At 51.2% G+C, this 16,957-nt stretch overlaps 1 protein-coding gene across 6 annotated transcripts in view; it reads left to right on the top strand.

Moving 5' to 3' along the window:
• Positions 1-16,957, top strand: part of CASZ1 (castor zinc finger 1) — a 179,835-nt gene that overhangs the window by 125,465 nt on the left and 37,413 nt on the right. For all 6 annotated transcript variants that reach the window (XM_081341463.1, XM_081341466.1, XM_081341464.1 and 3 more), the window contains 3 exons: positions 1,350-1,940; positions 11,524-12,373; positions 15,501-15,569. In XM_081341463.1, coding sequence (XP_081197589.1) covers positions 1,350-1,940; positions 11,524-12,373; positions 15,501-15,569 — 1,510 coding nt within the window. The remainder of the gene's footprint in view (positions 1-1,349; positions 1,941-11,523; positions 12,374-15,500; positions 15,570-16,957) is intronic.

Here is a 16,957-nt window from a genome sequence, read left to right as displayed (position 1 = left end):
CTAGTTTTGGCAGCCTAGGAATGTCGGTTGCGGAGGCAGAATCACTTAACGTCCAGGAATGTTTTTAAGGAGGTTTGAAGGGTCATTTTTTGCTCCTCGCTGTCACTTGTTTGTGAATCAGCCGTCGGCCACTGGGACTCTCCCCTGCCGCTCTTCATGGGGAAATGGTGCCCAGAGCGGTCAGCCGCTCGCGCCAAGCAACCTCTTGCTGACTGTTCTGTGGGGCTGTCAGGCTGAAGCACTGGGGGAAGGCACAAAGGCTTCTGGGTGCCCCACCAGGCCTCGGATGGATGGCACACTGTGCCTACCTCTTAGGGCTTAAGCGGGAAAGGATACCCAGGGCTGGATGGAGGGATACAAGGGAAAGGCCTGGGGTCTTAAAACCCAACCCAAGTGTCATTCTAATTTGGTTGGTTTGTTAGTAGATACGTCTTGTCTAGCTAAAGCCACTCCAGGCAACTCACTTCCGAACGAAACCCGCTAGAATAAGAAGAAGAAACTGCACGAGAGTAATATAACATACAAGCGAGAACGCGCGAAGGTTAGCTCTGAGACAACTCGTGTTGCGGATCTTAATCGCCAAATGCTACCTTAAAGAGGGGGGTTGTGTGTTGCTTTGTGGAAAGATCAGCGTGCGGGGGACTCTTGCCTGCTTCTCCCCACAAACAGGGCTCTTCAAACTTGGCCCTTTGATGACTTGCGGACTTCAACTCCCAGAATTCCTCAGCCAGGCACATGGGGGTCTTCCAACTCGGCCCTTTGAGGACTTGCGGACTTGAGGAATTCTGGAAGTTGAAGTCCGCAAGTCATCAAAGGGACAAGTTGGAAGACCTCTCCTCTTGAGGATCAAAAGAAGCGGTAGTCCTGGAAACAGACCACGAGGAAACCATGCCCCATAATTGTATTTATCCCAGTTTGGTAGGTTCTCTGTATCAACCATGTGTGGGAAATGGCCCCTGTATATTCCTCTTGGCTGGCTGAGGAATGCTGGGAGTCGAAGTCCTTCAGTCTTAAAGTTGCCAAGTTTGGAGAGCCTGGCTAGGTAGGTAGAAGATCATCTTGATCCCTGGCCACCCACCACCCAGTTGAAGATCTGCTCTGTGGTGGGATTCAGCTGGTTCGCACCACTTTGGCAGAACCGGTAGCTGATTTTTTTTGTTGTTGCCCAGGCCCGGAATGGACTTCCGGAAGTGGCCTCCACGCAAGAGAACCGATCGTTCGCCTGTTTGAATCCCACCACTGGCTAGAACAATGACTAAACCTCTGCTAATATTCATTTTGTTTCTCTCTCTTTCTCTCTCTCTGTCTCTCTCTCTGTCTCTCGCTCTTTCCCCTGCCCCTTCCTCCAGCTGAAAGAAGTATATGCACTGACACAACCTCAGGAAACCCCAAGATGGCTGCCAAGCGCAAAGGTGGCCTGAAATTAAACGCAATCTGTGCCAAGCTCAGCCGGCAGGTGGTCTTCGAGCACAAAGGACCTGAGCAGGGACAGGTCGACAAAGCTCCCCTCGGGTGGGAAAGCCTTGGCGTTGACACGGCAGGCCCCAAGGAGGTCGCCCGGGCCGCAGCCCAGGAGCCCGGGCCTGAGTTCCCGGAGGGGCCGCACCGCGTGCAGAAGATCGAAGAGGACAAGCGGAGGCAGGTGATCGAGAAGTGGGTCAACGGCGAGTACGGCGAAGACCCCTTGCTGGGGCGCATCGAGAACAAGGAGCCCAAGGCCCCCGAGGGGACGGAGGTGCCCCCCGAGGGGGTCTACATGGTCCAGCCGAAAGGTTGCAGCGACGACGAGGATAATGGGGACGAAGCCGCACCCCTGAAGGACTCCCAAGATGGCAGCTTCCCGGAGGAACGCGATTCAGACGGGCCTCCCCCCAAGGACGAAAGCTTTCGGGCCTCCAACAGTGAAGTCATCTCCAAGCTCGGTGGAGGAGCTCCTGCAGGTAAGATGGTTCATGATCTCGGGTGTCTTCGATTGGATGCATTGGGTAACCTGCCTTTCCAGAAAGCCTGGGACAATCTCCTTGGTGGGGGCATGTTTTGCATGGAATGGGATTAATCACGTTTTTAGATCTAGGTTACGGAGATCTAGGTCCTGGACAGATAAGCAAAGATGGGTGTGGGTTGACACCACCCAAATGGCTTTTAGCTCCTTCAAGCCGCTTCGTGTCTTTTCAGTAACCGGAAGACCCCAGCCCACCAGCCTTGAATCCCCCCACCCCCCCACCCCCTTATTGTAACCTGGACAGTACCCCCTTTTAAACAAATGCAACTGTACGTATATTTAAAATGGGATTATGAAACACGAGTCAAACATCACAGTGCCATTAGAACAGTCAATGCTACCTTGGTGCATATATAATAAATGAGGACGATTCCGATGTATTATTTAAAAGGCCCCAAACTTAAATACCTATTATTCAGAAGGATTTTTAAAACGCTAATAGCCACCGCTAAACTACGGATAATGGGACTGCAGTGCAGCGAGCACAGGTACAAAAGGGTGAATTAAAATCAGCTGAATCCATAATACACGGATGTGCAGTTTTTAATACACATCCCACCCACCCCCACCCCACCCCGAGTAGCACTCCTTTCCTTTTGTTGCCACGCTCATGTTTGTGCACACCTGAGGACGCTTTTGGGTGCTGCAGCCATTGGAGAGCCTGTCTCTTCTTGTTTTTTAAGGTGAGAAGAAGAAAAAAGAAGAATATACGGAGTGGGTGAGCCGAGCCAAGTAGAATTTGGCTGCCTTGGACACTGCAATAATGTCCGATATATAAAGGCAGGATGTAAAAGAAAATTCAAAATAATTTTTTTTAAAAAAAAAATTAAAAAAAAAATCAAACAGCAGCAACTCCTTAGTCTCTCCCCCTGCCTTTCCCCCCCCCTTTCTTCCAGGACAGAATTTCCTTTCCCCCCACCCCCCCACCCCTTTTTTTTCTTTCAGTGTTCGCTTTTCTTAGTTGCACGGTTAATTCGGCAATTCTTTCTTTACTCTTTCAGCCTGGGGTTGTTTCCCCCACCCCACCCCACCCCACACTTCTTCTCAATAACAACAAATTCCTGCTTGTGGGGAAAGAAAGAAAAAAGCAAAAAAAAAGATGCCCACTCGACTCTTTCCCGGGGCGAGGAAGATTTCCTTCGTTCCCCACAGGTGGCACGCTGCCCCCCACCTTCAAATATCCTCCTGCTTTGAATTAAAAACTGCCCTCCTCGTTTGGACTCTTATCTAACCTAGATAGGAAGGGAAAGCCCAGAGGGTCATTCTTAAGCCAGGAGGAGCCATTCCGTGGGTGAGTTTGGAGATGAAGCTAATTGAGCCGGTAGCGTCCATTAAAGCCGGCTTTATTGCAAAAGCGGGGAGAGGGACGAAAAAAAGAGCTGTTTGGACGATCCTTTTTTTAATATGCAAAAATCAGCGTTCAGAATGTCCCATTTCTCCTGCCGAAGAGCGCTGCAGAGATCTGCGGGTTTTGCGCTTGGCTTCCGAATCCAGGCAGTCCTTGACTCACGACCGGAAAACTTCCTGTCGTTCAGCGAGGCACTCGGACGAGTGAGTTTTGCCCCATTTTAACGACCTTTCACCGGGGTGGATAAAGTTAGGCGCCAGGTGGTGAAATGAATCCAGCTTTCCCCCCCCCCCTCCCCGGTTGAGTTTGCTTGTCCGAAGGACGCAAACAAGGGGATGAGGTGATCTTGGGACACAGCGACGGTCGTAAGTATGAAGGGGTGGCCAAGCGTCCGAATTGTGATCGCGGGGATGCTGGAAAGGGCGTCACTCTGAAAAAGGGTCACGAATTGCCCTTTTTTCAGCGATGCAGTTCTGAAGGAGTCACTAAACGAATTGTTGTAAGTTGAGAACTTACAACATCCGACACGGCAGTCCCCAACCTTTCCAGCTTGCCGGCACGGCCTGGGGCACGGGAAGGGGCTTGTGAGTGGCAGGCGTGCGCATGCGCACAAAGCTCCCCTCGCGAGCGGAGAGGGCTTGCGGGCGAAGCTCCCTATGCGTGCATGGCGGTTCGGGAACGGAAGCGCCGTCCTTTCGCGCAAGCGGTGCCTCGGATGTCAGCGCACGGGCCCTCTGCTCGTCTGATTGGAGCTTCGCGCATGCCCATCACTCGTGCGGCCCGGTTTCAAACCGGCCGCGGACCGGTAGCGGGCTGCGGCCCTGGGATTGGGGACCCTCGGCCCAAATAAAAGGGAGACATACAAGCAGAGTTGGGGGGGGTTGGCCAAATTCTTCCATCAATATATTGTGAGGGCCAGGTGGTGGGCAACCCTAAATTATAATGCTTTAGGAGTTTAAAAGGGATTTGGGATGTGTGCGTGTTTGTGCCTGCATCCCTGCACGTCTGTGACGTGCCCACTAAACCTTAGGCTTCGCTTCTGTTTCTCTCAGGTAGTCACGAGAGAGAGCTGGGCATAAGAAGCCCCATAAAACTTATTACAAAGGAAAAAGGATTAAAAGACGTGTGTGTGTGTCTGTGTGTGTGTGTGTGGAAAGCAGCCGCAGAGTGCATAGCAATTTACCATTGAGTTTCCAGAGGTCCCTCGCCCCACCCTGCAAGGGGAAGGGCGTCTTCAAATGAAGTCTTAACTCCCCTTCAGGTTTAATAACTTTGCTCGACATTTCACCCTTCTCCACACGTCTCTTGACGAGCCCCCCCCCCGCCTTCCCGAATCTCACCGATGATCCGTCAAAAATTCTCCCTTTTGTGCACCAAGGGTGGGTGAGGGTGTGTGTGTTTGTGTGTGTGTGTGTGTGTGTAGGGGGGTGGTGGTGTTTCCAAGTTTCCCCTCCCTCCCCTCGCACTCCCGTTTAATAACGCAGGGGGGGAAAAACTCATCTGCCTTCATCTGTCCCTTCCCTCTTCTCCAGCCTCCGTGAGTTCACTGGCAAGGCTCATAATTATGCATATAAGATATAAACAGAGCTGTTTAATTATCCTTCGCCACATCAGTGACAGAGTAATTAACAAACATTGCAAGATCAATGAGGAGAAGGCTGACCTTCAGTTGCTTTGATAGGGAAAAGCCCTTGCTTGTCGCCGGCACAAGGTGATTGAGTTTGGACCGGGCGCTTAAGTTTGTTTTAATTCCTCAGACTCTTCCTCTCCCCCCCCAAATATATAAATATATAAATGTAAATATAAATATAAATATATGTGTGTGTGTGTGTGTGTGTGTGTGTGTATGGTTAAGGGACGTGGTGGCTCAGTGGGTTAGGACGCTCAGCTTGTCGATCAGATGGTCGGCAGTTTGGCGGGTCGAATCCCGAGTGCCGCGTAGCAGAGTGAGCGCCTGTTACGCGTCCCAGCTTCTGCCAACCTAGCAGTTCGAAAGCACGTAAAAAATGCAAGTAGAAAAATAGGGACCGCTACGGTGGGAAGGGAACAGCGTTCCGTGCGCCTTTGGCATCTAGTCATGCCGGCCACATGACCACGGAGACGTCCTCGGACAAGCGCTGGCTCTTCGGCTTTGAAATGGAGATGAGTTTTTCACCCTTAACGACCGTCGCAGCCTCCTCACCGTCACGCGATCGAAACTGGCCAGTGGCGCATATTTATGATGGTCGCGGCATCCCGGGGTCACGCCATGCCCTTTTGCGCCCCTCCGACAAAGCAAAGTCAGTGGGGAAAGGCAGAGTCACTCAACAGCCGCGTTGCTAACTTTAACAACGGCAGCGGTTCACTTCCCAAGGGTGGCAGGGAAGGTTGTAAAATGGGGCGAAACTTGGAAACTTGGAAAAGGAAATTTGGGGCTCAGCCACGACGGTAAGTCGAGGACGATCTGAATTAGCTCTTCTTCACTGTTTCCTCCAAGCACAACTCCGGGCAAGGTGATTCTCCAAGTCTACTTATTCAGCTAGCAGGCAGCGCTCGGCTTCCTTTCTTGGATGAGTGAAAGGAGGAGGAGGAGGAGGCCTGGTTACGGACACCTTTTCTGTCTCCCATTAGGCATGTTGGACCTGAACAAATTCTCAGGCATTTTCCCCCATAATCTATCCTACAATTTCCTCTTGTGCCTTTTATTCAGTATGGTTTGTCCTATTCTTTCACTTAGGTAGGTAGGTAGGTAGGGTAAAGAGAGAGAGAGAGAGAGAAAGAGAGAGAGAGAGAGACAGACAGACAGACAGACAGACAGACAGACAGACAGACACAGACAGATGTGGGAGAGATGAGAGAGAGAGAGAGAGAGAGAGAGATAGATGATAGATACAGACAGACACACAGACAGACAGATGTGGGAGAGATAGAGAGACAGACAGACAGACAGATGTGGGAGAGATGAGAGAGAGAGAGAGAGATATAGATAGAGATAGAGATAGATAGATAGATAGATAGATAGATAGATAGATAGATAGATAGATAGATAGATAGATAGATAGATAGATAGAGACAGACAGACAGACAGACAGACAGACAGACAGACAGACAGACACAGACACACAGACAGACAGATGTGGAGATAGATAGATAGATAGATAGATAGATAGATAGATAGATAGATAGATAGATAGATAGATAGATAGATAGATACAGACAGACAGACAGACAGACAGACAGACAGACAGACACAGACACACAGACAGACAGATGTGGGAGATGATAGATAGATAGATAGATAGATAGATAGATAGATAGATAGATAGATAGATAGATAGATAGATAGATAGAGATATAGAGATAGAGATAGAGATATAGAGACAGAGATAATATAGATAGAGACAGAGATAATATAGATAGATATAGATAGAAATAGATAGATAGATAGATAGATAGATAGATAGATAGATAGATAGATAGATAGATAGATAGATAGATAGAGGTTTTTTTAAAATTATCATTAGTTTGCAGTTAGTTAATTGCTTTTGAAATTAACGTGAATTGGTGCAGCGTATAATATGCTTTTAAGCAGCGGCAAGGGAAGCTCTCTCACTGTCTTTCGTGGTGGGCTGGATGTAGCCTATCAGTTAAAATTCTCCCAAAGGCCGCTGAAGTGGGCACACAGTTCCCATGCAAGACAAGGACCACCCCCACACTCAACAGCCCCCCACCACCCCCACCACAACCTTGGCCCCTTGCCTTTAGCTCTGGGGACTGACTTCTGAGTGCCGGGTGGAACTTAAGCCGGTTGGCTGAGTTTTTTATTGCGAAAATTCGCACACCTATCAGCGACCCAACTGCGCGGCGAGGCTTTTGACCTATCAGCCCCTGACTCGCGACTGTTCTTACTCGGCAACCTGGGATTCCCAAACCCCATCAGTGCCATCTGCTTAGCGCGCGCCCCCCCCCCCCAAAAAAAATAAAATAAAAATAAAATATGGGTCCTCTCCTCATCCGGTCTTCCGTTGCTCCTTGAAAAGGAAGCTCAGTTCAGGAACCTCTTCCCAACACCCAACACCCCCCCCCAGTCAAAAGACATTTTGCTCCATTTTTTTGCCTCTGCTTTTCCTTCCATATATAGCGTGTGCTGCTCTCCGCTATTTTTAGCCCCCTTTGGGTGGCGTTGGTGCGAGTGTGTTGTGTTCCTCCCCACACCACCACCACCCTCTTCTCTTCTCCCCCCCCCTCCCCAATTTTTGCTAACTCTGGATCCTTTGTGATACGCTCCACCCTCGTCTGACATGTACACATATTTCTTCTTTGGCAATGCCCACAAATGGACAGGTGGCAGAGAGGGAGGGAGGAGGGGGTTGGGAAGTGTGGGGGGGGTTCCTCTCTCAGACCTTGCGTCCCAACAACAGCGCCTCGTCGAAGCGACGACGACAACGGCGGCGACGCTGCGAGAGGATTTAGCAAGAGTCCAGAAGACCGAAGCGGCCTCCGAAAAGTTTGCACGAGAGCGTTAAATCCCCGCTCTGCCAGCTTCCCAATTTCTCAGGTTCCCCTCCTGTGCACCACACTTAGGGGATCCCTGGCTTCTCTGGAGTAAAACCCTTGGAGTGCACAGTGAGATGGTGTGTGTGTGTGTGTGTGTGTGTGTGTGTGTGTGTGTGTGTGTGTGTGTTTAAGACGACTGGGACCCCTCCTCTGTCCCCATAATCCCCCAACCTGGAATCATTTCCCCTTTGTCCTTTGGCCTCCTCCCTCTCTTGATTTGGAGCGTGCCCTGCGGAGCTGGGGAGTGAGTCCCCGGAGTGAAAAGGGACAAGATCCCCATTTTCAAGTCAAAGGAAGGCACTGAAAAACAGAAGTCGTGGAGAAGGTGGACTTAGCAAGAATGGGAAAACCTTAGTTACTGGGATTAGGGACAATTGTTGGAGCCCCCGCCCTCTCTCTCTCTCTCTCTCTCTCTCAAGTTACGCTGGGGAAGCTTTGAGGTTGGAAGAGCCCCTTTGATGTGGTGGCTGAGACAACACAACAGGCCGGGTGGAAGTGGTGTGCGCAAAGGCAAGGGGCGGATGTGGCACAGGCAGTCACAAAGGTCCTAGAAACACAGAGGTGGAGTCAAGTGCCGTGCTTGAATAAGTCTCTTTCCTTTCTCTCCTTTCTCTTTTTTCTTTCTCTCTTTCTCTCTTTCTCCCTCTCTCTCTCTCTCTCTCTCTCTCTCTCTCTCTCTCTCTCTCTCTCTCTTTCTTTCTTTCTTTCTTTCTCTACCTTTCTTCTCTCTCTCTCTCTCTCCATTTCCCAGATCTTTATCCTCTTTTTCTCGCCTTTTTGCATCAAAAGGCTTCCCACTCCCCCCTCAACCTTTTTAGCTGCCCCAGTGTCCCACACACCTCTTAACATGGGATTTTAGGGGTGTTTTTTTTCTTTTTCTGAGGCTCCATGCAAGACATCGGCTGCAGTACGCTTTGGCAGCAGGGCTACCCCTTGATCTTAGCCCAAAGGCCGAGCAGCCTTCCAGCTGAAGCTCTTCCCCCCCCGCCCCCCCCCCGGCGAAATGTAGAGATCGCAGACACTGAACCGGCTCATTTTGCTGCCTGGCGATTTTAAAACCGAACCTCCATCCTTTCCGTGGCTCTTTGGGAACCGCGGCCTTCTCCTTCTGAGCCAGACTGATCTCAAGGCTGTTGCTGAAGTCCTCACCGTCCAGGATTTCGGAAGCCAAGCTGTGCTGGCCCGTGAGAATGTTCTCCTCCTTTGCCCCAGTCAAAGCCAGTCCTTCCCTATCACCAGCGGCGCTGCCTGCCGGGACCATTTGTGGTCCCAGGAGGCTGGATAAAATTCCCCCTTCCTCCTCTCTCCTCTGATTTCCTCGGAGCAACAGGGCTGCCCTGTAACATCTCTGGTTTGCGCTCTTAAAAAGCTTACAAAAGGTTTACACTTGGAAGTCTGCTGTGTTTTCATAATTGGGCAGTGTTTGTGATCTTTAGGGCCATCAGCCACTCAAGAGCGCAGCGCATAAATTGGGTGGCATAAATAAACAGAAAAGAGACAGCCGAAGCTGCTTCCTCCTAGGACGTTGCAGATTTGCACCCGGACTCCTCAAATACTGCGGCCCTTTCTAATTGTATTTGGACTTTGACGTCCATAATTCTCAGCCAGCCTGACCTTTAATTGACTGGGACTCGGCCGGTGCTCAGGGCTCAGCAGAAAGCCACTTTGGAAAGAAGGCCTGGGGGAATCTTCTTTTTTTCCTTCAGACTTCAGACGCCTTTTTCCAACAGCCAGAAACGGCTTTTTTTTTCTTGCCGCAACCGGATAACAGCACAATATAAAGGCCTAGAGTAAAATGGGCTCCGTAGGAGGAGAAACGAAGGCCTAGCTGGTCCCCGTGACTTGCCTCTTGCAAGTGCTCAGCTGCGTCTTCTCCAAACCGCCCACAAGGCTGGTTGTAATTGAGACGGTGGTCCCTGGGTGTCATTTGACGGTTCCCCAGAGCCCGGCAATCAGAGGCCTATTGCCTCTTGAACAGGGAGAGTCAGTCCATCCGTTGCTTGGCTGATTATCGGAGCGTCCCTTTTATCTCGGCAATGGTGCCTTTTGAAGTGTCTACGAGGCCGACGATGGCAGAGCCCCAGGTAGAGAGAGAGGGAGATGGCGTCGGGAGATTTGACGACGTCCCTTCTCGGCACTCAGGTTGTCCTCCTTTCCTGCTCCTTCAAGGGCAAAATGGGAATAAGCAGAAGCCGACGTTGGGGGACTTCCAGTCGCGTCCATATTAGCCTGTCTGCCAGCTTTTCAGGAGTTATTTCTGACAACCAACCTGTGGGGTAGCGTTGACCAAGTGAAGGACCATTATTGTTGGGAAAGTGTTGGAGATAAAGTCAACTGAGTCTTGACCACCTCCGTCAGGAACTTAGTGGGGTAGCGTTGACCAAGTGAAGGACCTCTATTGTTAGGAAAGTGTTGGAGATAAAGTCAACTGAGTCTTGACCACCTCCGTCAGGATCTTAGTGGGGTCGCGTTGACCAAGTGAAGGACCTCTATTGTTGGAAAAGAGTTGGAGATAAAGTCAATTGAATCTTCACCACCTCCGTCAGGATCTTAGTGGGGTAGCCTTGACCAAGTGAAGGACCTCTATTGTTGGGAAAGTGTTGGAGATAAAGTCAATTGAGTCTTGACCCCCTCCGTCAGGATCTTAGTGGGCGGTCTCTGGGAACGGATAAGACATCCTGAGTTGGTTGGCCACAAAAGGAAGGAAGAGAACATTGTCGCCCTTGTTTTGATACACCGCCACTTGTTTAAAGCCACAAAAAGCATTGCTGGAGGAGAGCAACGGGGCCCTTTGGGTCACACACAACCCTTCTTCCCACCTGGGCCGGTCAGATGCCGCTGGGAATTCCACTAAAAAGGTTTGGGGGTTTGTTTGTTCGTTTTTTAAGGAAAAACTCGTTGATCTTTCCAAGCTGACACTCGGTTGTTCCTCTTAGACAACTTCATTAATAACCACGGATAGACATACCCACATTCAGAATGCATCTGGGACAACTCCATTAAACAACTCAGTTGTGAATGGAATGAAGAATTATGTGTTTGCACACACGCTGTCTCGCAAAGACTCGTTCACGCCGCCAATCAGAATGTCTTTCTAGCTACTTTGCCCACCACTTTTATAAGGTTTAATTTTTTCCCCCTGTGGTTCCTTTTGCCCACCTTCTCCCCCCACCTTTGCTTTTGTCCCCACCTCATTGCTTATTTTGGGAGGGGGGAAGGGGCCTTCCCCCCCCCCACAAGCTTCTGGTGCCTTTGGCATATTGGTAACCAACCTCACTTCCAGGAAAATTACTCTTTCTTTATATCAGGCCAAGGCGGGAGCGCGGAGACATTTATGAAACTTTGTTTAATGTACTGAAAAGCCATCGGCTAGAACATTTAGGAAATTGATTTTCCTGGCATTGATGAACTCTTTTTATTTTACCCCAGTATTAATTACTTTTTCTTTTTTCTTTTTTTTTAAAAAAACACCAAATTAATTTAAAGTGTCGTAAAACCGAACAAGTGAGCCAAACGTGTTTGCGCCTTCTCTCTCGTCCACGCCACGCCGTGCCCGGCTGCAGCTGGCAAGGCAGAAAGGAATAATCTACCCCTTTGAGTGACCCCTTTTTTCTCTGTTTTCTGTCACTTCCTCCAGGGGAGGCGTCGTCGCTGCGAGACTACGCCGCTACCACCATGAGCGAGTTCCTCGGCATGTTTGGCTACGACGACCAGAATATGCGGGATGAGCTGGCTCGGAAAATCAGCTTTGAGAAGCTGAATGCTCCTACCTCAGAGACCACCAACCCAGCCACGGTCGCCCCTTCCCTCGCCGGCGAGGACGCGATGAGCAAGAGAGCCCGTTTTTCCAAATACGAGGAATACATACGCAAGTTGAAGGCTGGCGAGCAGGTGCCCTGGCCAGTTCATCCAGTTAAGATCGAGGAGTTGAGCAGCAAGATCAGCAAAGAGACCCCCATGGCCTTGGGACAAGCCCTCCGCTTGCCGGCTCCCGAAACATCGCTCCTGCCGGAGACGAAAGCCACCATTTTGCCTCTCCCTTCGTCCAGCAGCGCCCAGATGCAAGGGCTGATGTCGCGAGCCTCCAAGTACGATTTTTTCATCCAGAAACTGAAGACAGGAGAAAGTCTCCGGCCCCAGAATGGGAACACCTACAAGAAGGCTTCCAAGTATGACTTGGAGAACGTCAAATATTTGCATCTCTTCAAGCCCGGGGAAGGCAACCCGGACATGGGAGGAGCCATCGCCTTCAAGACGGGCAAAGTGGGCCGCCCGTCCAAATATGATGTCAGGAACATCCCGAAGATTACCCCCGTCAAAGCGCCAGCTCCTAGCCTGGGCCCCAACCCCACGGCCAGCACTCCCAGCAGCACTCCAGTAGCTGGGCCCGAGCAACCCGTCTCTCTGCCCTTCAGCACTCCGGAGTACCTTAAATCCACTTTCTCCAAGACGGACTCCATCACGACTGGGACGGTTTCCACCGTTAAGTAAGTCAATCCCTGTTCGCGGGTGCGGTCCCCAACCTTTCCACCCTGGCGGCCCGGCCCAGCGCAAGGGGTGTGTGTGTGTGCGTGTGAGTGGCAGGGGCACCTACGCCACTCACCCAACTGGAGCTTTGAGCATGAGCAGAGGGCGCCTGCACTTGTGCGCAAAGCTCCACGAGAGGAGAGGAGAGGAGAGGAGAGGAGAGGAGAGGGATGGAGTGGAGAGGAGAGGAGAGGAATGGAGAGGAGAAGAATGGAGAGGAGAGGAGAGGAGAGGAATGGAATGGATAGGAGAGGAGAGAAACGGAGAGGAGAGGAATGGAGAGGAGAGGAAAGGAGAGGAGAGGAGAAGAATAGAGAGGAGAGGAATGGAGAGGAGAGGAGAAGAATGGAGAGGAAAAGAGAGGAATGGAGAGGAGAGGAAAGGAGAGGAGAGGAGAAGAATAGAGAGGAGAGGAATGGAGAGGAGAGGAGAAGAATGGAGAGGAAAAGAGAGGAATGGAGAGGAGAGGAAAGGAGAGGAGAGGAGAAGAATAGAGAGGAGAGGAATGGAGAGGAGAGGAGAAGAATGGAGAGGAAAAGAGAGGAATGGAGAGGAGAGGAAAGGAGAGGAGAGGAGAAGAATAGAGAGGAGAGGAATGGAGAGGAGAGGAGAAGAATGGAGAGGAAAAGAGAGGAATGGAGAGGAGAGGAATGGAGAGCAGAGGAGAGGAGAGGAATGCAGAGGAGAGGAGAGTTGAGGAGAGGAGAGGAATGGAGAGGAGAGGAGAGGAGAGGAAAGGAATGGCGAGGAGAGGAATGGAGAGGAGAGGACTTTCACCGAGTTCAATTTGGCTACAATGAGTAGTAAAACGGGAGCCTTTGGGCCTGATCCACCCCAGCTCTTCTGAGGATCTTAGGCCAGTCGAGGTAATCAAGGTCCTGCCGTGGAAAGACCGCTTGAGTGACCATTCGTGCTTGGTCCTGGTTCGACTTTCAACTCTTTGGGCTTAGTAGATAACAGGTGGTCCTCAACTTAACAAAACAGCTCATTTAGTGACCGTTCAAAGTTACGACGGCACCGGAAAAAGGCACCTAGGAGCGTTTCTCACAGCTAATGACCTTGGCAACCGCCCCGTGATCACGTGACCAAAATTCAGAAGCTCGGCCACCGGCTCCTATTTACGACCGTTGCCGGGTCCTGAGGTCACGCGATCCCTCTATTGCGACCGTCTGACAAGCAAAGGCAATTGGGGGGGGGAACCAGACCCACTGAACAACCGGGTGGCTAACTTTCTCCACTGCAGTGGTTCGCCTAACAACGGTGGCAGGGAGGGAAGGTCGTAAAACGGGGCGACGCAAAACCCACTTCCGAAATGTCTCACTTAACCGCAGAGACTTGGGGCTGAGTTGCCGTCGTACGTCAAGGACCATCTGTACTGCGAAAAGCCCTGCTCTTTCATTCTCAGGGATTGATGCCCCCACCCCCACCCCCAAGCCCCCCCGTTTTTGCCCTGGATGCGGTGGCTGGATCCTGGTTTCCAGTGCTCAGGCAAAGAAATCCCACCCCACGTGGCGTCGTTAACGATAGCAACTGTTCTGTCGCATGATTTATTTCGTTTCTCTGATATTCCATACTTTTGGGGAGGGCGGGAGGGCGGGGTGGGGAGGGGGAAAAAAGAGATGGCCGAAGGGAATCCAAAACGAAGGCAAGCTGAAAGAATGACAAGCGGAGCTTCAGCAAAGTCCAAGAAAACACCCACGCGGGATGCGTTGCCACAGTCGAGCAGGTGCCCGCTCTGTTGCCTGGCCGTTTCAGGTGTCTCTTGTCACCGATTCCTTGATGGGCTGGAGTTGGAATTGGCTTGGGTCCAGGCCATTGAGACAGTCATTTCGTGTCGCAAAGCCAGCTGTGAGGCACCCAGATCTTTTAAATCACCCGTCTCAGACAAGAGCATGTCAAGGGCAGCCAGATGTGAGGCTGTCAGTCCCTGAAATGGTTGGTTTTAGGAGTCTGTATCACTCAATACAACTTCTCTTCTCTTCTCCTCTCCTCTTCTCTTCTCTTCTCTTCTCTTCTCTTCTCTTCTCTTCTCTTCTCTTCTCTTCTCTTCTCTTCTCTTCTCTTCTCTCCATTCCTCTCCTCTCCGTTCCTGTTCTCTCCATTCTCTCCATTCCTCTCCTCTCCATTCCTCTCCTCTCCATTCTTTCCATTCCTTTCCTCTCCATTCCTGTTCTCTCCATTCCTCTCCTCTCCATTCCTGTTCTCTCCATTCCTCTCCTCTCCATTCCTGTTCTCTCTCCATTCTCTCCATTCTCTCCATTTCTCTCCTCTCCTCCCTTCCCCTTTCTCCCTTCTCCCCTCTTTTTCTCACACACACAGAGTTCAGGTAAAATTGGGGGTGGGTAGAGTGAAAGACACCACCGTGATTTTTGGTGCAGCTCACCTCTGGGCCGTGACTTCGTCAGAACCCTTGAAAGGACCAAGCCAAGAATCCTGGACTTTTAAGCCGCCTTCAGCGTGAGAGACTTCCTTATTTACCTTGTGCCTTATGCCCAGCAGCCAACGCAGGTGGCGGATTTTTTTTTTAAAAAAGAGGGATGATTAGGCAAAGATGTTAAAGGGGGTGGGGTGGGGGGGAAATCCTAGTTTTCTTCACCTTGCAAATAGGCCGTGAAGGAAGGTGCAGGCTGGATATCCTGGTTCAGCTGGGCATAGAAAAGGCCAAAGGACAGGTGGATCCTTGGCCAAAAAAGATCAAAGATCTTGGGAGATGTCCCGTCCCGTCCCCCCCCCCCGCCGCCTGCCTGCCATCCTGGACAACTCCATCCAGGTCTGGTGGCCCATCAGGTCCAGATGTTCTCACTCTGCAGGCAGGGATGATAAGCATGGGCCAAGCCCTCAATAAACAGGCAGCCATCATTTGGAGAAACAGGGCTTGTTGGCAAACTTGGGCCAAATGTTTCTCCCCAAGCCACCAGCAGGAAACGCAGGCCTTCCTTCCCCCTAAGCCATCTTTCTGTCCTTAGATGCCGGGGTTTGGTTTTTTTGGGGTGGGGTGGGGGGGAAAACTGGGCTGGTGGGGGTTGGATGCATCTCCTGATACCACCTGGCGCTAACCATCTCTGCCCTGTGTGTGCTTCTCATTAGGAATGGATTAACCACTGACAAACCAGCTGTCACCGAAGATGTAAATATTTACCAGAAATATATTGCCAGGTAGGCCGATGCCCCCTTCCCCTGCTCTGCTGCCTGGGGGTGTGGGGAGAGGGTGGAGGGGGCTGCAGGGCCCAGCTGGGCAAAGGCGGCAACTGCCCATCCGGGTGCGGCGTAAGCTGCAGCTCAAGGTCCCTTCTCTCCGACGTCCAGCCCGACTCCCCCACTGCTGCCACTGCCGTCTTTCCTGCTCAGTCCCTCTCAGTCAATCAGGGTTAGAGCTGGAAAGGGACCTTGGAGGTCTTCTAGTCCAACCCCCAGCTCAGGCAGGAGACCCAGGACCGTCTCAATCAATCAATCAATCAATCAATCAGTCAATCAAATCAATCATAGAGCTGGAAGGGACCGTGGAGGTCTTCTAGTCCAACCCCCAGCTCAGGTAGGAGGCCCTAGACTGTCTCAGTCAATCAGTCAATCAATCAATCAATCAAATCAGAGTAGAGCTGGAAGGGACCGTGGAGGTCTTCTAGTCCAACCCTCTGCCCAAGCGGGACTATTTCAGACAGGTGCCTGTCCGGTCTTTTCTCAAAACTCGGCTTGCTCAGAGGGAGAGTGGTGGCCAGCTCCATCCCCAACTGACACGGAAGACCCTCCCCTGCCTGACAGACTTAAGGAGCTGTGATGGGGAGAAACTTTGTGAGCAATCTTCACAGATTCCATTGCAGGTGGAAGTCACCTCTTGGCGTCGGTTGCAACACATTTCTTCTCCCCCCGTTTCCCCCCCTCCAGCCAAGTTTCATACGAGGCAAAGGGCCTGAGCTGAGTTTAAAGGTAAAGGTAAAGGTTCCCCCGCACATGCGTGCTAGTCGTTTCCGACTCTAGGGGCCGGTGCTCATCTCCGTTTCAAAGCCGAAGAGCCAGCGCTTGTCCGAGGACGTCTCCGTGGTCATGTGGCCGGCATGACTAGACGCCAAAGGCGCACGGAACGGTGTTCCCTTCCCACCGGAGCGGTCCCTATTTTTCTACTTGCATTTTTTACGTGCTTTCGAACTGCTAGGTTGGCAGAAGCTGGGACGAGTAACAGGCGCTCCACTCTGCTACGTGGCACTTGGGATTTGACCCGCCAAACTGCCGACCTTCTGATTGACAAGCTGAGCGTCCTAACCCACTGAGCCACCGCGTCCCTTGAGCTGAGTTTGCCACCCCCCAAATTAAGTCCGATCAGGGTACTGTTGTTAGAGCGGGCAAGTAAATTTCATTTTTGATGTGCGCCATTGTGCCCACAGTTAAAAAAAATGACAATAAAGATGATCTTATCTTATCCCTTTATTTCAGTCAGGGACTTAGATTACACACACACACAGACACACACACACACAGACACACAAATTTGGCTCTTTAATGCCTATTCTCAATAGGAATGTTTTCCTGAGCCTCTGTTGCATTCACTG

This window comes from Vipera berus (genome assembly GCF_964194415.1).
Source record: "Vipera berus genome assembly, chromosome: 17".
Classification (NCBI taxonomy): domain Eukaryota; kingdom Metazoa; phylum Chordata; class Lepidosauria; order Squamata; family Viperidae; genus Vipera; species Vipera berus.
Note: the sequence above shows the minus strand (reverse complement) of the source record. Positions and strands in the feature narration are given on the sequence as shown.